The sequence below is a fragment of the Orycteropus afer genome, unplaced genomic scaffold, assembly GCF_000298275.1.
Source record: "Orycteropus afer afer isolate SDZICR_OR568_19922 unplaced genomic scaffold, OryAfe1.0 scaffold00020, whole genome shotgun sequence".
Classification (NCBI taxonomy): Eukaryota; Metazoa; Chordata; class Mammalia; order Tubulidentata; family Orycteropodidae; genus Orycteropus; species Orycteropus afer.
This window is the reverse complement of record NW_006921607.1, coordinates 8,177,265-8,200,615: the sequence shown is the minus strand read 5'-3', so window position 1 is coordinate 8,200,615 and position 23,351 is coordinate 8,177,265. Positions and strand designations below refer to the sequence as shown.

At 50.3% G+C, this 23,351-nt stretch overlaps 1 protein-coding gene across 1 annotated transcript; it reads right to left on the bottom strand.

Annotated features, from left to right (window-relative positions):
- Positions 1 to 2,169: 2,169 nt before the first annotated feature.
- BPIFB6 (BPI fold containing family B member 6) lies at positions 2,170 to 14,367 on the bottom strand. The gene is made up of 15 exons (XM_007934562.1): positions 14,268 to 14,367; positions 12,868 to 12,967; positions 11,535 to 11,639; positions 10,939 to 11,088; positions 10,693 to 10,756; positions 10,155 to 10,215; positions 9,307 to 9,398; positions 8,331 to 8,507; positions 7,393 to 7,446; positions 6,852 to 7,025; positions 5,979 to 6,046; positions 4,329 to 4,374; positions 3,437 to 3,500; positions 2,938 to 3,014; positions 2,170 to 2,202 (listed from the first exon to the last, which is right to left on the bottom strand). The coding sequence occupies exons 1-15, from the start codon at positions 14,365 to 14,367 to the stop codon at positions 2,170 to 2,172; spliced, it is 1,365 nt and encodes a 454-aa protein (XP_007932753.1).
- Between the last annotated feature and the right edge of the window lie 8,984 nt (positions 14,368 to 23,351).

The window sequence follows — 23,351 nt, the reverse complement described above, 5'->3', positions numbered from 1 at the left end:
ATTATTCAACGAGTCGAGGCTAAATGGAGAGTAACTGATGATTCAAAGAATCAGATTAGAGGTCAGAACACCCAACCCGTCTCCCACTGTACAGATGAGGTTCAGAGAGGCGCTGTGACTTGTGCCAGGCCACAAGTGTGGCCCTAGCTGAGCCAGTACAAGAATCCAAAGCCTCTTTGTGCAAATAGCTGTGCCTTGGTTTCCCCATATGCACACTAGGCCTGGTGAGGCTTTAGATAGCCATGAGGGTGCTGTGTGAATACCTAAGGGCAGAGCGGGGAAGGGGGCGTCTCTGGCATGCCTAGTGTCGGGCGCCAGCCACCCATGGATTACCCAGGCGCCAATCTTGTGTCAAGGCTCCCATTGTCCCAGAGCCTAAGGAGATGATGGGTGACAGGATTAGGGCCAATAGTGAGAGACAAGGGGATGGCCCTGGCATCCAGGCCAACGCGAGGAAGGGCCCTCCCTCTTCTGTGGCATGAGTCTAGGGCCAGGCTGGAATGGGGCTGACCTGCCAGGGCTCCCCAGGTTCTGGGAGTCCTGGATTCCCGGCCCCCATGCCACCTACAGAAATACACATAGGTGTCCAGATACAGACCCACCTATATGAAGAGACCCACCAGCCCCCCCGCTCCATGCACAATGTACAAAGACTCACCCCCATGGAGACACAGACATACTGACAGGTACACATGCTGACACACAGACACATGGCCGCCAACCCAAAAAGCTTCCAAGGCTGGAACACCAACTGATCACAGATGCACCCCAACATACGTTTATTTCCATTATAGATTTTGTTTTAATATTCTAGCAAATGATGTTGATTTTCAGAGTCTATTTATAATATATAATGTATTTTTCAAGGGAATCAATTTAAAGAATGATATTAGTATAAGTCCTAGGAGAGGTGATGGAGAAGATATGGCAAATGTCAGGGAGGTGATCCTCGCACCGGTGTCCTCTAAGAGACCCTGAGACACCCTTGGACACAGACCACAGACAAGTGGACCCAAGACACACAGATACAGGCAGATTCACACACCACACACAAGCCACCAACCCTGGAGATGCATATTCCTTAGCAGGCCACCCTCATCCCTGGCCCATTAGGATACAGCACCAATGCACATAACCGCTGGCACATAGCCATGCAGTCACCACCCACACCTCAACACAGAACACCAGCTCACATCTCTTGGCCTCAGAAACCCACCTGTGGCTAACATTGATTAAGCACATGTGTGTCAGGCACTGAGGTAAGTACTTCCACGACATGACCCACTGACTCCTCACAACAACCCTGCTGAGGTTGGCATTCCTATCTTATAGGTGAGGAAACTAAGGCTCAGAGAGGTGAAGCACCTTGCCCAGGGCACAGAGCAGCAAGGAGGCAGGGGCAGGATTTAAATCCAAGCAGGGTGGCTCTGGAGCCCAGATTCCAAACCCAGCTCTGTCCCCCACCTTGCGAGTTGGTCCCATGCCAGTCACTCCATCCGTCCGAGTCTCAATCTCCTCATCTGTGAAATGGGGACAGTCCCTACCTGCCTCAGCTGTTGTGAGGATTAAAGGAGGTGACACAGGGGAGCTCCTGAAGTACCGGGGGCCCTCTGCAGGTTCCCTGTGAGTGGGGCCATCCTCAAGTTACCCAGGTTGGAAGCAGGTGGGAGCCAGTTAAAGTGGGTGGGATGAGTGTTGCCCTGGCTAAATCTGTGACTTTGGGCAAAGAAGCTAACCTCCCTGTGCCTCAATTTCCTGACCTGTAAAGTAGGGATGTTGCCCTCTCCACATCAGGTCATTGTGTGAATTAAATGTAATGATCCCAGTAAAGCTCTGAGTCTGGTATTCAGCTGGTGCTCAATATGTGCTCAAGCCTGCCCCCAAAGCTATAACTGGCTGCCCTCCAAGCCTGAGCTGCTCTTAGACCCAAAACCTTCTGAAGGAGAAGAAAAGCCACACGTCCGTTTGCCATAAATAAAGAGGCTAAAGCAGCAGGTGTTTGTAAGGGCCTTTCACCTGTTTATTGCCAAGGCCCCAACTCAAGCCTGTTCCACTCACTCTTCAGCAAAGGAAGCAGCCAGGCCCACTCGGCTCCAATCAGGGGACCCCCTTCATGGGGCACAGTCAGTTGGTGGTGTATGGGCAGCTGGCGGGTGAGTTCTGCCACGGTCATTCCAACTTCAAATTCAGTACCAGAGCGTTCTGGCAGGAAGCAAAGGGCCAGCGTGGGGGAGGAGCAATGACAGGCCCACCCAGGCTTGGAGGTGGGATGGAACAGCTATGTTGCCAGGAAATGGAAACCAGTGTGGTGTTAAAGGGCAGAGGTTGGACTAGACTCGCCATGTGACCCTGGGGAGGTCCCCTCACCAATCTGTGCCTGTTTTCTCAAGTGGGGACCAGCCCCCTACCTCCTAGAGTACGGAATAGAATGACAAAATGGTTGTTTAACACTCCAAGGGCAGTGCTTGGCATGCAATGGAAAGCTGGTGTTTACTGTGCACTTACTGTATACCTTTAGGTGACTTGGAGGGATAGAATGACTAAATGCTCATTTAACACTCCAAGGGCAGTGCTGAGCACTTACTGTATACCTTTAGGTGAATTGTCTCAATGAATCATCAGGACAGCCTTTGAGGTCAGTACCCAAATCACCATTACTATTATTCGTTTATGTACAGAAAAATGGAGGCATGGAGAGGTAAAATAATTTGCCCAAGGGGGCAGACAAGATATTAGCAGAGCTCAAGTCTCTTCCTGGGAAGCCCTGGCCAGGATGGGCCTAGGTTCTGCTGGACAAGATCTTGCTCTTCAGATTGGCAGCATTATACTGATGGCTTTTCCCCTTCCTACCTTTCCTTCAAGTTTGTGAGGGGCTCTTGCTCATCACCCATTTGCTGAATGTGTTGATTGATATGCCCTCCCAGCCTCTCCCCTCACCTCTACTGTGTTCAGGTCAGCCTGGTTGTAATTCATGCCCAGAAAGTCCGGGAGCGGGAGCCCAACCTGGAGCACATCTGAGAAATACAGTAAGAGTCATCTCAGCTTACTTGCTCTGCAGTTGATTAAGGAGTGGCTGCCTGGCACAGACTAGTGGGAAATAGTGCATTGGTTGATTTATGATGTCTGCCAGCTGCACATGCAGAGAAAGCATAAGCCTGATCGCCATGTATTTACTGTACCATGTCTGGGTGGAGATCTGACTGATGGTCTGGGGTCAAGATCAGAGTCCAAATAGTGGGAGGGGACTTTGTCCCCAGGCAGGGGACAATAAGACTGCACTGATCTCAGAGATTCAGCAATGACCATCCATTCCCTTTTAGCTCTCCCTCCCCACCCCAGAACTCCTGGTGGGACTTTGACAACACCCAAGTGGCATCCCTTCCTGCTGAAAGTGCTTCTTGGCCCCAGAAAAATCAAAGCCTGTTAGAGCCCTCACCATTGACAACTGGGATGTAAGCCTCTTGGAGATAATTGGTGATGAAGCCAGTCAATTCCTGCTCCTGGGGGAAAGAGAGAGAAAGAAAAAGAGAAAATACCCACATTCTACCATCGAATTCAATTCAATTTCATTCACTTCAACAATTTTTTTCAACCCCTACTCTGGCTGGGCTGGTGGGGAGGGGAACAGGAGTGAATATTAGAGACAGCAAATAATTTGCCCAGCCATTGTCAACACTGGGCCTCAGAGGCAGGCCTGTGCTCTTCACCACCATTGTGTCCCTTCAGGTGATGCCTGTGGCTTTGGGTCACAGTGTCAGGATAGGGGAATTCAGAGAGGCAGTAGGGCCCTGTGGAACCCACTCTTGCTCCAACAGAAAATTCTACTTTCAGTCATTCATTCACCACCTCTGTGCACCTCAGTTTCTCCATCTGTAAAAGCAGAATAGAATAGTACCTACTCACAGGGCTTCCATGAGAATTAAATGAGATTATATAAAACAATAGCACAGAGTAAAAACTCATTAAGTGCTGTTGCTGCTGCCGCTGTTGTTGTTTTTAGCACCTGGTGAACTCACGGTCTGTGTTGGGTCCTGAGACCAGAGAGACTAATAAAAATAACAGCTTGGCCAACGAAGGCCAACCTAAGCTGCCACTACACATAGCAATGTTTTCAAAATCAATCCAGTTTCTATCTAGAAAAGGAAACAGAGATTCAGAGAAGCCAAGGTTTTCCCAAGGTCACACAGAAATCAGAGTCCCAGGGCCCACAATGACCTTGCTCTATTCACCCTCTGTCTAGTTCTGAACCCCTTTCCTGCAGCCCCAAGGTAGACTAGGCCCAGTCTTGTGCTACAGCCAGACCAGGCAGAAGCCCTCAGAACACTTACATCAAATGGGCCAATTGATGAGGACTCCCGGGACAGACTCAGTAATCTGTGGAAGGCAGGACAGGGGGAAAAGGGGGAAAGAGTGATCAGAGCCAAGGCCCCTGGCCTTGGAGAGAGTCCCAAGTACCCTAAGGCCTCCCTGATGCAATAGTACAACCTCTAGACCAGGTGCTCATAAGCCTCTGCTTACATGCTACCCCTGATGGGGCACTCACCACCTTTCATTACAACCTATTCTGTTTCCCACAGTTCTCCTGTAACTCCTCTTATTGTCCTGACTCTTCCCTCTGGGACTCCTGACCATGTCTACTGCTCCTGCCCCAGGCCAAGTGTGCAAAAGTTTGCAGTCCAACTGGTGGTCAGGCCCAGATCCTTGCAGGCAATAGAGTCGGGCCTCTCACCTCACTCCTTCTCCTGCATAAGCTCTAGTAGAAACTAGCACATGTTGGCACCAGAACAGACTCTGTGACAATGATCTTCCAATGACTCATATCTGTTTTCAAATCCAGTAACAGATCTTCCATTTTCTGCTATCATTCCAAGGCTTTCAGGTAGAACTAAACCAAGAAACCCCAGAGTGAATGAGCCAGGCCTGGCTAATCAGAACATACATCTCCCAGTCATGGTGATTGGTTTAGGGTTGGGCATGTGACTTAAGTTAAACCAACAAGATCTTGATAATTTTGTTAGAACAATTGGACAAGAGCCCTCTCATTGCTGGCGCCATTTTTATCATGATGTAAAAAAAGATTCAAACCCACCAGCTACTCCACAGAAGGAAGATAGGGCAATCTACTTCTGCAAAGATTTTCCATCTCAGGAATCAAAATGGGGGTCACTATGAGTCGGAATCAACTCGATTGCAGTGAGTTTGTTTTTGTTTTTTGTGAGAAAAATATTACCTGAGAATTCAGCCAAAAAAGTGGACATCAGAGGAAAGGGGAGCAGGGAGACAGACTTTTGAGGTCTTTGCTTATGTACCTAGATCCAGCCATGCCTGAAGGCAGACCTACTTGTAGAGTTTTCAATTATATAAAGCAAATGATATCCTTTTAGGCTTAAGTAAATCAAAGTTGGAATTATGTTTTTTTGCAAATTAAGGAATCATGGCCCGATACAAGTTAGATCAAAGATCTAGGCAAATGCAAGATTAATGAGCAAGTGAATATAAAGCTAGGATATTAATAGGGTCCTCCTCCCAGAATGTAAGGATGAAGTGGGATAATGAATATAATGTGCATAGCCAATGCCTGGCATGTCAGTGAGCTCTATAAATGTCAGCTGTCATTAGTATAAGAAAAGGTTTCTTGGAAGACATGTCATTTGAGCTGGGCCCTGACTGACAGGCCCATGGATGGAAAAGGAGACATGGATTCATGGGCAAACAAACTGTACAAGAGCCTGGTGGAATAGTGAGCACAGAGGTGGGAGAATTTGAGAAAGGCTTGCGTGCCCGGCTAAGATTTGAGAAAAGATCATATGGACAGTAAATAGGGAGCCATTGAAAGTTCTAGGTCAGGGATAGTGACTAGAGCAGCCTGGTAGTGTGGCTGTGATGAATGGATCAGGGGGAGAGCCTGGAGCAGGAACCAGGGTGGGTAATGCCTATACAGGGGCACAGGATGCCAGTGTGGGGCAGCATGCTCTTACCTGTACAGAGATGTGGCCATCTTCAGCCTGTTGCCATGCACTGAGTACTGGATTTTCAGGTTGAAGTGCTGGGGACATGGGTGGCAGGGGGAAAGGCAATGAGTTCCCTAGTCAGAGCTGGTGAAGCTGGGGGCTTTACTACCTTCCCAGCACCACCACCACTGCCGAGACAGAGCAGGTGTCAGATGGAACTCTGGTGTGAATCCTCATCTGCCCACCCCAGTCTCAGGGACTGAACCCACAGTCTTCTCATGCCCCAAGCCCGGGCTCCTTATCCCAGCCTTACCCAGTCCAGGACAGTACCCTCAAAATAACTGGCACCGTTTGGAGGTCCCTGCATATATGCATCATAGCTGCAGGCCTTTACACATGCCACATCCTCTGCCTAGCGTTCTCTGCAGCCCCAACCTCCCCAGCATCAACCCCCTTCCCTAGCCAGACTCTGCTCATCCTTCAAAACATAGCTCAGGCATCACCTCCTCTGGAAAGTCCACTGTGATTTCTCTAAACTGGATTTAGGGCCTCTGTGGGCTCCCATGGTTCCCTAGGTAAATCCTGCACTGCCCACATAGGTGCTAATGAATGCTGGAGAGAGTGAGGAAGGGAGAGAGACAAGAAGGAGGGAGGGAGAGAGGGGGGAGAAAGGAAGAACTAAACAATTGGCCCTCAGTTTGTTGGTCTTCCAAGCCATTCAAAAGTTTAATGGCAAATCTATGGCTCAGACTTCAGGTGACAGTGCCTGGGAGGTTAGGGTTACACAGTTGGGATTAATCAAGAGCCCTCCAATTCATTACTCAGCTATCAACTAAAATCTCTCCCTCCAGCCTTGATGTCGATGAGGGTGGGACTAAGGGGGATCAATTCCACACTCACGACTTCCAGGAGGAATAGGGACACAGGAGCCTTGCTCTTCCGTCTAGCAGCCAACATCTCTATGGTGCCATGGAGGTGAAGCCGACTTTTGCCTGTCTTCATGGTGACCTTGGGGGGCTTGTTTATCTTGATCTCCATCACCAAGGGCTTTGGCTTGGGATAGGCTTCAGCGACCTATAGAAACCAGGAAAGTCCCCTCAGGGCCAGCCCTCACTCTGGTGGCTTCAGTTGAAACAAGGAGTCTCATGAAATAGACAATTTCTGCCTTGGACACAAGAGGTATGACATGCAAAGGCTGGGATGTGTCCATCAGGAAACAGAAGGGACAAAACTCACAAGATGGCTATTTCTGTATTGGACACAGAAAAAGCTGAGATATTTCTGTTGTGTCTGTGCCAAATCCCAAAAGTACTTTATAGAGAAGTCAGGATACTTTCGTGATGTGGCATTGAAATTATGCATCTGAAGTCCCTTGTCCCTTCAAGTGTAGGAGAACAGGACAGGACAGGTTGTGGCAACCATGGGTGGTTGAGGCACTCACTTCAGGGATGAAGCCAGCCAGAGTCTTGGTGGTTTGTGGGGGCATATTACCAATCTACAAAATAAAAATCAAGGTTAGGATTACTGACTATTCTAATAAACATCTTTAATTCAAAAAGATACAGCCTTTGAGGTTCCTTTCGTCACAACACTTATTACTCATGCTTAGGTCTGTGCTTAACTAGATAATGACCTCCTGGATAACCAAGACTGTGGTTTACATATCCCTGTACCCACAGACCTTAGCATATGGTCAAATGCTGGGAAAATGTTGAATGAATAAGTGCGCAGATAGATGGCAGAATGGGTGGATGGGAAGATGGTGGAATGGAATGATAAATGGATGGAGGGAAGGAGGAAGGGATGAATGAATGGTTCATTGAAGGGTGAGTGGATGAATGGGTAGGCAAATAGATGGGTGGAATGATAAATGGATAGGAGAATGGATGAATAGCTAACTGAGTGGATGAACATGAGGATGAATAAGAGAGAGTTATGTGGGTAGATGGGTGTTTAGATGGAAGATAGAAGATGCATAGATTCAGTCTTTCAACAGTATAAGGCTCTGTACTAAGTGTTGTTTGGATGATATAAAAGGATGGACAGATGACAGTTGGAAGGATATAGCCTAAGGCTTGAATACAGAAAGAGATGTGGATGGGTGGATGATGATTGGATAAAAAGAAAGTGGATGAGTGGCCTATGCATGAGAGATACATGTTGATGAATAGTTAGCTAGTTGTAGATGATAGTTACATGGACAGAGGGATGGTGGATGGTGGGATGAACTGACGATAGGGACCCCAATCAGCCCTGGCATCTCCCAGTCCTAGTGTAGCCCACAACTCCAGGATAATTCCTGGATGTACAAGCCAGGCATTGACTCTCATTACAGGTGATGGAAGCAGACTGGAGAATGGGGACCCATGGGCAGCTCACTTTCATGTCCTGGATTTTCACATCGAAGGACTTCTGCAGCAGGGTGAGCTCGGCTGTGAGGAAGGCGGCTGAGAGCTCTACCTGTGACGACCCTTCGGCGTAGTTCTCGGGGACTTCAAGGTCCTCCCTGGCATCAGGAAGCTCGATCGTCTCTCCCCCTTCCTGCTGCACCACAGGCTGTGGGACAGCAGGAGGAAGACACTCAGCCTTAGCCGTGAGGAAGTGTGGCTGGGGTACGTCTCAATCCCCCATGTTCAGGAGGCTCAAGCCAAATCATCAAGTCATTAAATGTTAGAGCCAGAGCAGGCTACAGTGGTCCAGCCCTCCCAGTGTACAGCTAGGCAGACTGAGGCCTGTGAAGATAAGGGAATCAGTCACTAGACCGCAGGCAGTTCCATCTAAGCCTGCTTTGGTAACCTCAGTTAACCCGAAGCTCACTGTTTGGGGTCCTCATTTGTACAGAATGTGTTTCCAGTTTTATTCTTAGGAGACAAAGATAAGCAGAAAGCAACACAGGGCATGTAAGAACCACATAAAGAGAGACTTCACAAGGACATGACATCTTAGAATACTTCTTTCCATTCCTGGAAGATGTGTCTGTCCTAGTCACTTGGGGCTCTGGAGACCTGAGTGGGGCCCACCTCTGCCTCCAACTCACTGTGGAACCCTAGCCAAGTCCTGCCTCTTCCCTGGACCTCAGTATTTCTGTCTGTACAATGGTGGGGTATGATTGGGTGAGTCACTCATTGGGAGAAGCAAACAGCCTTGGGAGAAGGTATGAAGTTAGCAGTCCCAGAAATCAACTCAGGGAATCCAGGGCTCATGGTTAGGGAAGAAAGAAGAAGGCCCCAGTGGCAGGGTTTAGTCTCACGGTGGGTCTGGGTCAACCAGGGCTGAGGGGGCCCCTCACCCTCCTGCCCTGGTGCAAGCTTCTCCCACCCCAGTCAGTGAGCCTGAGAGTTGCCCAGCTGCTTACACTTAAGTCCACTTGGATGTAGCTGGCTGTGGTAGTTGGTGTGGATGCCAGGACATATTTGACAGTGCCCACCTGCCCCACAGGCATAGGAGCTGTGGGAGGAGGAAGATTCCACTCAGAAAGGTATCAGCCCCAGAGGTAGCCCAGAGAAGGCCACTCAAACTGGCCTGGGTGAGGAAACCAGGCCCTCTGTGTTCCAACACAAATTCCTTAGCATCTCTGGGCCTCAGTAACTTCATCTATACGATGGAGGTGACAGTGCCTAGCCTGGAACATCACCCTCGTCATGTCACTCTGAGAGCCCATAGTTTGAGCGTTCCCTAAAGGCTATTGCGGCTGGATCTCACAACAGTAAGGTCAAGATGATCAGCTCCATTTTACAGAGAAGCAAACTGAGGCTCAGAGGAGTGAAGTGACTTATCCTAGGCCACACCACTGACCAAACTCCTATAGTCCCAGCGGTTGTGCTTTCCTCTTCTGAAGACCAGGAGTTCTGTGGACCCCAAGGTGATAGAGGTAGCAGATTCCCTTGACAAGGAGAGTCAGGTATCACCACAATCAGGATTACTATTCCAGGTAAGGCTTGTAGATGAGCCCAGAATGGCTGCTGTGCTTGGAGTCCCAGGAGGATGGATGGAACACTGGACGGAGGGATGAGAAGCAAGGACCCCAGAGTCCCTCAGGGCTTTAGGCTTCCCATCTGGACAATGGGGGGCAATGGACAATCAGACCTCCTCTAGTTCCCAGGCCAGGCTGGGGGCAGGTACTGGAATGGGAAGTGGGGCATCAAAGTCCAGTCATCCTAATTTCCCCATATGGGGACGTGGTGTGGCTGGAGTTACACTCACCACTCAGGTTGGCCCACTTTTTGTTCACATACACCAGGACTGCGTCAATGGCTGGACACATCTGGAATTGGAAAATACTCTTGGCTGAGGGACCCTGCATGGAGGACCACACTCCTCACAGCTAAATGGTACTCCATGAGGAGGAGTACCAAGAGTCCTGGCAGGGACTGGTGGGAACACTGAGACCCCAAGTCACACACACAGTAATGGTAGAGCCTGGACTAGAACCCAGATCTCCTGACTACAGCCTGCAAAGTCAGGGGGCACTCATTCCACAGAGAATGGTAATCTAAGCAAGATTGGAAAGATATGATATACAGCCTGTCACTTCTTCCTCCTATGCTCATGGCAGACATCACTAGGTGATCATGGAACCTTCTCACACTGAGCCATCCACAGTCTCCGAGTCTTTCTCACCAGCATGCCATTCAGTCATTATCAATCGATCAGAGTCAGCACCCAAGAAAAGATGGATTTGTCAGCCATTGTCTAAGTAAGCCCGGGAGTGAGGGGTGCACACTTTCTTTGGGCCACTCACCAGGCCAGGGAGAACTTTGTGTAGGGTGCTGTCTAGGAACTTGTTGACCACTTTGGGTAGCATACTAGACACAAGCACAGAGGGAGGGGTAAACAGATGCACAAATGTCAGGAATTTAAGAACAAGGCATGAAGGAACAAAACCAAGAAGTACAATGGCTGAGGGAGTGGGATGCTGGGGACTGCATTGACATAGGATCAGCCTTCCTTCCCAGCCTGAATGGGCTCCAGCTGCAGAGCTTCTTACTTGCTAGGCAGGTTGGTCTTCACACTGACCAGGATGATCTCACAGCCCTCGCTCTTGAATGTGGGGAGGCCCGTCTCCTCATCCTGCAGAAGCCGGTTGGTGGCTGTGATATTCAGGACCACAATGATCTCCATGTTTCCACCCATGAAGCTGGAGGAAGGGACAGGTGGGCATCATAGGCATCTCTGTCACTGAAGCCACTACCCTTGCCCTCTCTCTGTCCACAATCTTAGCAGCTCTGGGAGAAAAACCACCTGATAGGACAGAGAAGGGGATAGGACCTGCCCGCAGTCATACATCTAGCCTTTCCCCTCCATCTTGCCTTAGTGAACTCCTACACATCCTTCAAAACTCTGCTTAGCTGTCACCACTTCCTAGAAGTCAATGACCACTTTCTTTCTTGATTCCTTACCCCCAAAGCTGCCTTTATTCTAGACCAACTCTTCAGTCTTTTATTGCCCATGAAAAAGTAAGAACCAAGTCTGCATCATCTTAGACCACAGTATTCAGGTGGCACACAGTAGGTGCTCAATAAACATGCATCAAGGAGTGAGACAGAGAGGTCATCCTCCTCCAATTGCCAGCCTGATACTCACCTTTTGCCAGTGATGGTCATGCCAGTGGACACGCACTGAAAGATGCCCACCCCAGGTACGAAGCTCAGTGTGATGACAGGCAGCTGGACATCCTTCACCTTTAGACTGGGAGGGGATAGGCATCCACAGGAATGAGAACTGGGAAGATGAGACCGGAGCCCTAGACTTGTTCCTCCACCACCTTGCTAGGAAGTCTTAGGGAAATTTCCTCATCCTGTGCTGCTAGGATAAGCCTTCCCATAGAGTTGCAATGGAACCCAAACAAAAGGCTGGTCATAAACCAATTTGTACACAGAAAGCACTCACCATGTGTGAGGTAGAATGCCTGGCTGATACTTTGTATGATCTTGGACTTCTCCCTTCCCTTCTATGGGCCTCAGTTTCCCACTGGGAGAATGGGAAGTTTTGCCAAGATCAAGGTGTACCAATAGTGCTACTATTGACATTTGGGGGCCAGAAAATTCTTGGTTATGGGGCTGTCTGTGCATTGTAGGATGTTTAGCAGTGTCTCTACCCACTAGGTGCCAGTAGCATCTGAATCCACCATCCCAATGTCTCCAGACATTGCCATTGTTCCCTGGGGGGAAAATCACCCCTAGTTGAGAACCATCAGTCTGGATCCAGGGTAGCAAAGACGTGGTATCCACCTGCCCATCTTGAGCTCTTGGCAGGCAATACTAAGTGATCACAGTCCTACTTCCTACTAAGCCCCGATACCAAAACCAAAACCAAACTCACTGCTGTTGAGTCAGATCCGACTTGTAGCAATCCCTCCTTGGGTTTCCAAGGGAGTATCACTATGGAAGTAGATTGCACAATCTTCTTTCTGAGGAGTGGCTGGTGGGTTTGAACCACCAGCCTTCTGGTTAGCAGTCAAATGCCTTAGGCACTATGCCACCAGAGCTCCTTTAGTGCCCCAGAATTCTTCCCAGGACGTCTTTCAGGCAATCCCTTCCAATCAATCCCTGACAACAAGTGCAATGGAACGGACTTGCCCCTGTCGTTAGTTGACTATTGATACCTTTCCTTCTCTGCCATTTAAGGATTTTCATTCAATTTGACGTGAACTCAGTGAGTCCCTGCTGTGTACAAGCAGTTGGAGATTGACTTGCCCACCTCACTTCTACCTCCTAATAACCTGGCTCATAGGCAGGGCAGGAATAGTTCCCAGTGGATAGCTGAGGAGGCTGAGGTCCAAGTGGAAGCAGTGATCTGCCCAAGATCACTCAGCAAGGCAGTGAAGAGGCAGGAAGAGGCCCAAGCCCCACACCAGCTTTCTCAGGTCCCCATTCCACCCTCTGCTCCAACTGCAGCCCCCAGAGGCCCCCCTCACTTAGTGATGCCCTTGATGGGTTTCATCCCCGGCCGTTTCTTGCCCGCCTCCGCTGCCATCTTCTCCAGAATGTGACTCTCATCCATGGCACTCTGGACCTCTGGAAAGGGGGCCCGGAAGGACACTCAGCTGGGCTCCCCACTGCTCTCCTGGCTGCTTGGGCCAATCTCTTGGGTCTCCCAAGCCCACACCACTCATAGGTCGTGCCACCCTGTGTCCCCAGAATCACTGTGTCCCAACCCTTGGCTAGGAAAGGCTGGGGACCTAGAGATGAACCATGTCCAGCCCCAGTCTTCTCCAGCCTAATGGGGGAGACAGAACCACTCTTGACAGCAGTAACAAGTGACCAAAACTATAATAGGGTGAGCATAGGATCTGTAGGAACCACATGAGTCCCAAGCCAGGAAGGGAAGAGTTGGGGAAGGCTTCCAGGAGGAGGTGACATATTGCTTGGTCTCTGAAGGAGGAATAGGAATTTACCAGGTAGCAAAGAGATACAAAGGGGGCCACTCCTGCATGAGCACAGAAAGGGCAAAGGCGGGGAAGGGGAGGGAAAGAAAGGGAAGAGTGAAAATTCATTGTGGCTGGAGGAAGACAGCAAAAACACGCCAGAGGAGCTGGAGCTGTTAGCAAAGGACATATCACGAGCCCTTGCCTGCCACCTTATCTGATGGGCCTGCCATGCCCAGATCTAGGCGATTCAGGGACGTGCCTGGGAGCGTGAGAAAATGCAGATTCTAGGCCTGAACCCTAGAGACTCTGAGTCCCCAGGCCTGGAGACCCCAACCCCAAATGACATCCTGGCAGAAACACTGCCAGTATGGTCACAGGCTGATTCCCAGAGAGGAGACAAGCACTGAGCTGATAGAATTGTCATTAGCCCTTTGCATCTGTGACTCCATTTACCTTAGGGTCAAGGAGCTGGGGATAGAAACTAAATTTTACTAAGGACTCCTCACCTCACCCCACAGGTGATTTTACACATTTCATTCAATCCTGATGGGGAAGAACTGACCACCCCATTATACATTTCTCTCCATTTTACATTTACAGGTGAGCAATCAGCAGCACAGAGAGAGCAGGTGATTAGCCTGAAGTCACACAGCAAGTTGTGGGCAGACTGGGATTTGAAGCCAGGTCTATAACCCCCACAGCCTCTGTGGCCACCAAACTCGGCCATGAGGGCCAACAAGAAGCCCCAAGGGAACAGGATTTTCTTCTTTGAGGGAACCTTGGACAAGCCACCTCATCTCTGTGCCTCAGTTTTCCCCCTTCGTAAAAATGGGAAAATAATAACGCATTGCTCTTGGGTTCATTTTGAGGATCACAGGATGCTCCAGGCATGCCAACACGAGCTGTTGCTGCCCACCCCACCCCCCACGCCTGGCCTGCACCCTCACCGCGGTTCATGAGGTCCATGCCCAGGCGCAGCAGGGCCCCAGGGTCAGCTCGCGTGCCTGTCAGCAGCCCGCAGAGTGCCAGGAACAGGATCCGCAGCATGGCTCCACCTGTGCAGAGGGGCCTGAACTGGCTGCCACCCTGCTGCCCCTGGGAACCAAGCTCCTATACCCCAAAGCAGACCAGGCCCCTGGGGATCTTGGGAGGCCAGGATTTGGACTCTAACTAGCTCGGTAAACATGACTGCCTTCTCATGGGGTCAAGGTGCATCCAGATTCAACGTGATGTTGTTGTTGTTGTTGTTATGCACCGTCAAGTCAGACCCGACTCATAGCAACCCCTCCTTGGGTTTCCGAGATGGTATCACTACAGAAGTAGATTTCCCAACCTTCCTTCTGAGAAGTGGCTGGTGGGTTTGAACAGCCAGCCTTCTGGTTAGCAGTCAAGTGCCTTAGGTACTACGCTGCCAGAGCTCCGAGATTAAACATGGAGCCTCTGAAGTCTCCTCAGGCAGGTTACTTCCCTCTCTAAACCTCAGTTTCTTCATCTGTGGAACGGGTATGATACACTCTGACCAGCCTGCATTAGGGGGTTGGTGAGAAGCTCAACTGTGGTTATTTGTGGGTGCAAGTGGACCTCAGCACCAGAAAATGCCGGGGCTACAGAGGAGATCCCACACCTCTGGCTCAGGAAGCTCCCACTGCATGTGGGAATGAGGGAGCCCTCTGCTTCCCTGACCCTGCACCCCACAATGTCCCCACCTCCTCCAGCCCAGCCTCATTTTCCACATTTAAAAAAAAAAAAAACTCACTGTCGTCAAGTCAATCCAGACTCATAGTGACCTCTCCTTGGGTTTCCGAGGCGGTATCTCTATGAAAGTAGATTTCCCAATATTCCTTCCAAGGAGCCCAGAAATCTCAACATACAGCCCTAAGGGGCTGTTGTTTGCCCTAAGGTTTGTTTAGACATTGCCTCACCAACAGGGAAACCGAGGCACATACCCATGGTCTCATAGGTATTGAGTAGCAGAACTAAACAAGGACCTCCCACCTCAAACCTCTCAGGGTTCCCAGGAAAGCCTCACCCCACCCTATCCCCCAGAAATTCCTCCCTTCTACTTACCAAGGCCTGGAATTCTCCCAACCAGAAGCCAAGTGCTGATTTCAGGTTTAAGCTTTGGCTAAAAAGGCAACGAATCAAGGAGGAGCCCATGGAGGCCAGCCTGTGCCAGGCCCAAGAAGGGGGGTAACCCAGCGGAACACTTGTTGACAACAAACTTGGCCACTGAGGGTCCCACTGGTGCACAGACTGAGATGGGCCACTACTGTGGGCTCACCTCTCCAGACCCAAGCCTAGGTCTGCATTCATTTACTCATTCATCTTGTGTTTATTGAGTGCCTGAACCAAACCAAACTCACTGCCATTGAGTCAATTCTGAATCATAATGACCCCATTGGGTTTCCATAGCAGTAAATCTTTACGGAGGTAGATTGCCCTGGCTTCCTTCCATGAGGTGGCTGGTGGGTTTAAACCACCAACCTCTGGTTATCAGTCAAATGTCTTAGGCAATGTGCTATCAGAGCTCCTTTATTGAGTGCCTACTATGTGCCAAAGAAGGCCTAGAGGATGGGTTAGCACTTGGCTGTTAACCAAAAGGTCAGTGGTTGAAACCCCTAGCTACTGTGCAGGAGAAAGATGAGGCAGTCTGCTTCCATAACGATTATACCCTTGCAAACCCTATGGGGCAGTCCTACCCTGTCCTATAAGGTCACTATGAGTTGCAATCAACTCCATGGCAGTGGATTTTTTTTTTTTTTTCCAGGTACTATGTGCCAGGACAGGAGCTCTGGTAGCGTAGTGCCTAAGGCACTTGACTGCTAATCAGAAGGCTGGTGGTTCAGAACCATCCACTCCTCGGAAGGAAGGTTGGGCAATCTACTTCCGTAGTGATACCACCTTGGAAACCCAAGGAGGGGTCGCTATGAGTAGGATCCGACTCCACGGCACATAACAACAACAACATGTGCCAGGGGTTTTATATGCCAGGCAGACCAGGCTACCAGGTGCACATGGCCAAGATTGTCTTACCCCTCCTGACTCGTAGACTCTGGAGGCAGTGGCAGATGAAGCAATAAAATGGGATAGAGTGAAGGCAGGGCATGCGCATTGCCAGGAAAGGCCTCTCTCAGGAGATCTTTAAGCTGACACTTAAAGTGTGAGAAGAAGCCAGCGTACAAAGAGCCAGGGGAGTATGTGTCAGCCCAAAATCAATATTCACTAATCAAAGCTTCATCTCTCTCTCTCTCATCTCACTCAAGTTTTAAATATCCTTCTGGACTTGAAAAGCATCAACCTGGCACTTCGTCTGTCTCTATGAACACACTCTCATGGGCCATGGCAGGTGCCAGGCACCCATGTACCCATCTTTGAAATTCATCCCAGAGGGACAGTGAATGTCTGTGCCAGGGTACCAGAGCTACAGGGGCTGGTGAAGGTGCCCAGAAGCCCCAGCCCCATCTCACAGATGAGGCAACTAAGCCCCAGAGACCGAAGGCCACCTGGTCTCCCCACTTCCAGGCCAGAACTGTGCCAGGTGTGAAGGTCGCTTGGAGCAGGGTTTTTTGCCCTCTTGGAACAATAAAGGCTCAGGGTAGCATGGTTGTACAGGTATTTCTTTCTGGGACAGATGGTAAATGCCAGGGTTTGGCTTTAGATTGTGCTTTTGCCCAAGCTTTACCTCCCTCCTAGAATGCTCGACCTCCACCCACCCATCACCTGCTCATTTTAGCTCTTGCCTCCTCTACCAGAAAGCCTTCTCTCAACCTCCAGTCTCTTGCCACCCGCCACCCCACCTTAAAGATTCCAGTTTGAGTGTGTCCTTACGTAAATTCCATCTGTATCTTGAGGAGTATTTCCTGCTGCCTCACCTCCATCCTTTCTCACACTTTTTCCTCCACCTGGAGTCCCTTGCTCTCCCTCTCCACCTGACAAATGCTTCTAGATGCCCAAGTCCTGGTGGTCTCAGCTTAGCTCTGAGCTCCTGCAAAGCAGGGCCTGGGACATTTCCCTACTGCATCTCCCTTTGGTCTAGGAAGGAGCTCAAGGAGGTCCGTTGAATCTGCTATCTCCTTGAGCTTTCCTAAGTCCTGTAGCCAGGTGTTACGTATCTGAAAATTGCATGTCCAGTGGCTACCCGTGAGCAGGGAGCACTGGGCTACAGTCAGGACATGGGTCTGGGCCCTGGCCTTGCCACCATTTGCTGTGTAACTTAGCAAGTCCCATCCCCTCTCTGAGCTTCAGTTTTCTTATCTGTAAAATGATAGGGCTGGATATGGCACTGTCTGCGAGGCCTGTCCTTACCTTCCGAGCCCGGGAAGTCCTGAAGCTGACCGACCCCTGCCTCCTGACCCTGGAACGAGGAAGCCCTTATATTCAGGAGACTGATTAGCTGCTTGGATAATTAAGGGTTTAATAAGGTCCAGATAATTATCTAGAGGCCCCAAGAACAGGTCACATGACATGTCAATCTGTTCCAACGTAAATAGCACAGACGACGAGGGTGGCTGGGGAGACTGGGTATCTGCATGAGGGTGGGTGCTGGGGAGGGGATGCCAGGCCTGAGCAGCATCTTGGGCTCAGTACCTCCCACAGGGCTGGGCACACAGTAGGCACTCACTCATTCCTTCAACAAGCATTTAATGAGCACCTACTATGTGCCAGGCCTATACAGGCCACAGAGGATGAAGCAGTGACCCAGGCAGCCAGGATTCCTGCCCTGGGGAAGGAACCCAAACAGGGAGACAGCACAAAACAGATCAATAATCACAGTCCCTGTTTTGAGGGGGACAAAGGCAGAGGAAGCCAACAAAGCAGAGGGATGAGATGGAGAGGGTAGGGACCAATGCATCATCAGCCCAAAGGACCCTCTGAGCAGCAGATGCCGGAACTGATGCCAGAGGCTGGAGAAGAAGCCAGCTGTGCAAGGATGAAAAGGGGTTTTGTGGTGCAGGGGTGGAGAACCAGTGGCAAAGGCCTGGGTGACCCTGGCCAGACTGACGGGGATTTGTGCTCCTCTAGGACTCACCGTAGGGTTCATGGGAGCTAGTGGCCAAGGGATGCACCCTACTGGGGGAGAAACTGGGAGGAGTGGAAAGTGCCAGGTAGGGGCTTTCTCTCAAGGCTCAATCCTGCAGGTCAATGAAGGCAGAGGTGAGCTCAGATCACGTGGAGAAGCAGCCCCAGAGCTGAGGCAGAGTCCGGGCCTAAGGCGCCCAGTCTTTGCTCTGCCCTCATGAGCCCTCAGTGAGGCTTGGCTTGGGGACACCTTGAGGGCCTTCACTCACTCTTGATGGATAGTCCCAGGGGAAGAGAGCGTTGGTGATCTAGGGTTTCTTCATCCACCCAACGGGGGACCCACTGGTCTCAAACATCACGTAAGCTACTGTGCCCATTGTGCACAGGGGCCACTGAGGCCGGGGGAGGAGAAGAACCTCCTGAGATCACCCAGTGTGGCTGAGGCCAGGGAGGGCCAGGGTGAGAGCAGGACCGGGTGAGCCCAGCTGTCTCCATCCTGATCTGGGCCTGAGCTGGAGAAGCCAGTCCCCAGGCAGCACTACAGATAACATCGTTTGATCCCTGCTGGCCCGCCCCCAACAGACAGACTGACAGGCAGGCCTCATACCCTCCTCACACCTGGCAACCTGCCCCAGTGTGTCTCTGGCTCTGGTCCGCTGGCCCTCCTTGCCCTCCCCCAGGGCCACCTTGAGTATGGGGTGGGGGCATGAAGCAGGAAAGACATGGGGCAGGAGGGGGTTGGAGAAGCACCCCTTGAATGGGTCCTGGGACCTGGGTCCCAATTCCAGTTACTACCCTCATAAGCTGTGTGGTCTTGGGCAACTCCCTCAAACCACCTGGATAACTGTTTTATCCTTTTTATGTTTGCAGGGGAGAGGAGAGGTGGGCCTCCATGATGCTGACGCCCTTCACCTGTGCCAGGCATCATGTAAGTGTTAGCTATGCACCAGCCCACAGAATCCTCACAACTACCCTGGTAGGAAAGAGTGCTGGTGGTGCAATAGTTAAGTGTTCAGATGCTAACTGAAAGATGTGCAGTTCAAACCCCCCCAGCATCTCTGTGAGAGACACCTGACACTCTGCTTCCATAAAGACTAAGCCATTGCTGTTGAGTCAGTTCCAACTCATAGCAACCCTACAGGACAGAGTAGAACTGCCCCATTGGGTTTCCAAGGGTTGTAGTCTTTACAGAAGCAGACTGCCACATCTTCCTTCCACAGAGCAGCTGGTGGGTTCGAACCCCCGACCTTTTGGTTAACAACCAACTGCTTAATCACTGTACCACCAGGACACCTTTCATAAGGATTAGTGCCAAGAAAACCGTATGAGGCAGTTCTACTCTGTCAAATGGGATCACTATGAGTCAGAAATGGACTCAATGGCACCTAACTACCACCATCCTATGAAGTAGATACTTTTGCATGTTCCTCCATTTTACAGACAGGGAAACTGAGGCTCAGATAGGTCAAGCAACTTTCCTGAGGTCATCCAGCAAGTATGTAGTGCAATCCAGGTTGAATCTGGATCCAAGGAGCTCCAGAGCCCAGACCAAGACTTCTAAGGAACACCTACTCAGACTCCTGCCCACCTCTCTGACCTCCACTTCCCCCAGTCCCCAGAACCACCCTGCCTTGTCCCCTTACTATACCCTCCCTGCTACGGGCTCCAAATTCAGCCATCCTTCCAGGCCAGCTTGAGGGTTCTTCTTCGAGGAGCCTTCCCTAACCACCTTTTCCTTCCCCCACCCCACCTCAGACACTGACAATAGGGCCAGTCCTAAAATACAGTATTATCTCTTCCCTTCTATGAAGGGGACTCTCTGGGGACCCAGCAAGGGTGACTCGAGTTCACAGCCCCCATCTGCTGCTGGGAATCAGGCTCCCCATGTGGCCTGTGCAGGGCTCAGGGCTAGAGCAAGCCTGGGATAAAACTTCAGCATAAATGTGTGCACACAACTCACTCACCACCCTGTATTATGCACTGTGTGTGCTGGGCTCTGGGAAGTGTCAGAGAGGAGAATCAGAGGCTGGTCACAGGAGGTCTGGTGGGGAGGGGAGCCACGGAAACAAGCAACCTTGGTATAAGATCACAGGGTATCAGGGTCACAAGGGAAGAAACAAACCAAGGGATTTGGGGAGTTGAAAAGAGAGAGTGTTAGCCCATGGTCAGGGAAGATTGCCTTGAGCTGGTTAATGATGGCCAAACAGGTTCAGGTAAAGGCATTCCAGGGAAAGCAAACAGCAAGGCCTACAGAGGAAACATGTGGCACATATGTTCAGGGTTAAGGTGTCCAAGGAAGGTATCTGAGGGGAACTAGATATGAGATGACGTGAGCCTTCCCTTCCTGCCCCACTAGGCCTATTGCCTCTCAGCTCCACTTGCCCCTTCTATGTTCTGTGATAACAGCAGAATTCATTTAAGCATTTCTCCTTTACAGTGAGCACAATGTCAACCTTTCTCAATAGAAGGCTCTGGAAGGACATTGCAAGAGGAAGGGGCTGCCTGTGATTCGCAGCATCGTGCAGGATGGGTAGTAGGGTCGTGAGAACACCCAGTGAAGCTTGTCCCAGGCTTGGCCACAGAATGCCATCTTGAAAGCCTGCAGCCTGAACCTGCAGACAGCCTTTCCACAGACTGCTGCAAACCAAAACCAGAGCATCCCACTCAACCCTCAACCCCTGGCCCATCCACTCTGAAGGCCTCCTGTCTGCATCAGCACCAGTGTCCCTCTGCAAGTGCCCCGTGAAGCCTGCAGGCAGCAGCCCCCATGTGAGGCCTGTACACAGGTTCTGAAGACCTTCCGCCCCCGCTGTGCCTGCACTGCAAGCCCAGTTGCCTATTTGCAGGCCTCCGGCTCCCCCTCCTACACTGCAAAGAGTGGCCTATTGTTTGTCCAGCAGCTCCAGTCAGCTCTGGTTGAGCCTAACCAGGGCACTTCTCTGCATCTGGGTGGGCTGAACCACATTGTCTCCAGCAAGATCTGAAGCCCTAGGCATGTTTGTCCTTCCTCTGTATTCCCCCTCTGCCGTAACAATACTATCTAGAGTTTCCTTATATCTTAGAGTTACTCTTTGATCATGGTTAATAATTCTTCATACTAAACTTCCCCTATTTAAGCTACTATGTGGTTTGTATCTTCTGATTGGGCTGAGACTGAACATCTACTTGTCCCTCTCAGCAGCCAGCACTCGGCAGGCATCACAGTGAACAGCTGAACAGATTGGACCAGCTCCTTTGGGGCAGACCATGGGCAGGGAGCTTGATTCAGGTGTCTTTCTGCCTCTTCTCTTAAAATAGCATGTATCACAGAACCTGGCACATCGTGGATAGCAAAAAAAAAAAAGCCTGGCTAGTCAGGAAAAGGCAAGTTTGAATGAATGGATGGATGTGTGGGTGGGTGGATGGATGGATTAAAGAATCGATAGACATATGGATGAATGAATGTATGGACAAGTGAACAGGTGGATGAATGGATGGACAGATAGGCAGATGGGAGGGTGAAAGTATGGACAGATGGAAACATGAATAGATGAGGGGTGGGATGGATGGGTGGGTGGATGGGTGGAAAGATGGAAGGATGGACGGGAGGGTGAGTGGATGGATAAGAGGGTGGGTGGATGGTTCAATGGACTTAAAACTTCATGGATGCATTCCATATTCTGGGCTCATGATATTTTTCTAGGTTAATTACTTTGCTATCCTGAGCAAAATCATGAGGTTGGATTTTATAGTCTGCCCCTTTCCACTCTTTCAGCACTACCTCTACCTTCTTCCCATCATCGAGTCCCTGTACTCACTCCAGTTGCCTCAGTCAGTCACACTGAGACTGGGGGATTGAACATGTAATCCTTATAGGTAGAGAGGCTAGCATCACACTGTACCAAAATCTTTGTTCACTGATGGTGGAAACGCAGACACCTTTTACTCATCAGAGGAAACATAAACAAAACATGAAGCCTGTGTATCTAGACAGGGAGGGAACACTAAGAGATGAGTTTATCAGGAGAGAAAACACAGCTCTAGGTTGCCAGTGTTTGCATCCCTTGGTCTTTCCAAGGCCATCTTGATGTGTGAGATCCATTGGGCTTGAAAAGCTTGAAGAAGGAAAGGGAACTAGACTTGGTTATTGAAGCCAGAGAAGCTGATGCCTAGGATGCAAGTCCAGTCTCCTTAGAACAAAATAAACCAAAGATGGAGATGCTGCCTGGATAAATGAGTTCCCTGTCCTGTGAGTTTGTGGCCCAAGGAAAAACCCCAGGTGGGGATGCTGATGAATGAACTGGATAACATCTTATTTCTGGATTCTAGGAGGGTCACAGTCCTTGGGACCTGCCACCAACCAACTTGGGAACTTGGGTTCATTCTTCTCCTTGCTGAGCCTCTATGTCTGAATGTAGAACTCTGTCTCTGAAAATAGAGCCTCAGAACCTCCTGACTCACAGGGCTCTTATAAGGTTCTAGTAACAAGATCGGGAGCTCTGGTAGCATAGTGGCTAAGACACTTGCCTGCTAACCAGACGCCTGGTGGTTCAAACCCACCAGCTACTCCTCGGAAGGAAGGTTGGGCAATCCTACTTCCGTAGTGATACTGCCTCGGAAACCCAAGGAGGGGTTGCTATGAGTCGGGCCGACTTGACGGCACATAACAACAACAACAACAAGTAACAAGATCAGACATAACATAGGCACAACTGTACAGGGGAAAAGGTATGGCACATGCCACCAGGCAGGAGCACAGTGCCTAAAGTGCCATCATGGTGCTCATGATTTCAGTTCATTCAAGTTGTTCTCCAGGGTCCTCTTTCAAAATGTGAGGCTTCTGGGCAAAGAGGTGACAGAATTAGCAGATGTAGTCAATAAAGATGTCATTTCTTCTCCTTGTCCCAGGCCGCTTTGGTGGTTCCGGGGGCAGACAGGACCAGGGACTTCATGCAGGGAAGTGGTCTCATGTATACAGAGAGTTTGCTGGATCTGGCTGGAAGTTGCAGCTCAAGAGATGTTTAATGCAAGAA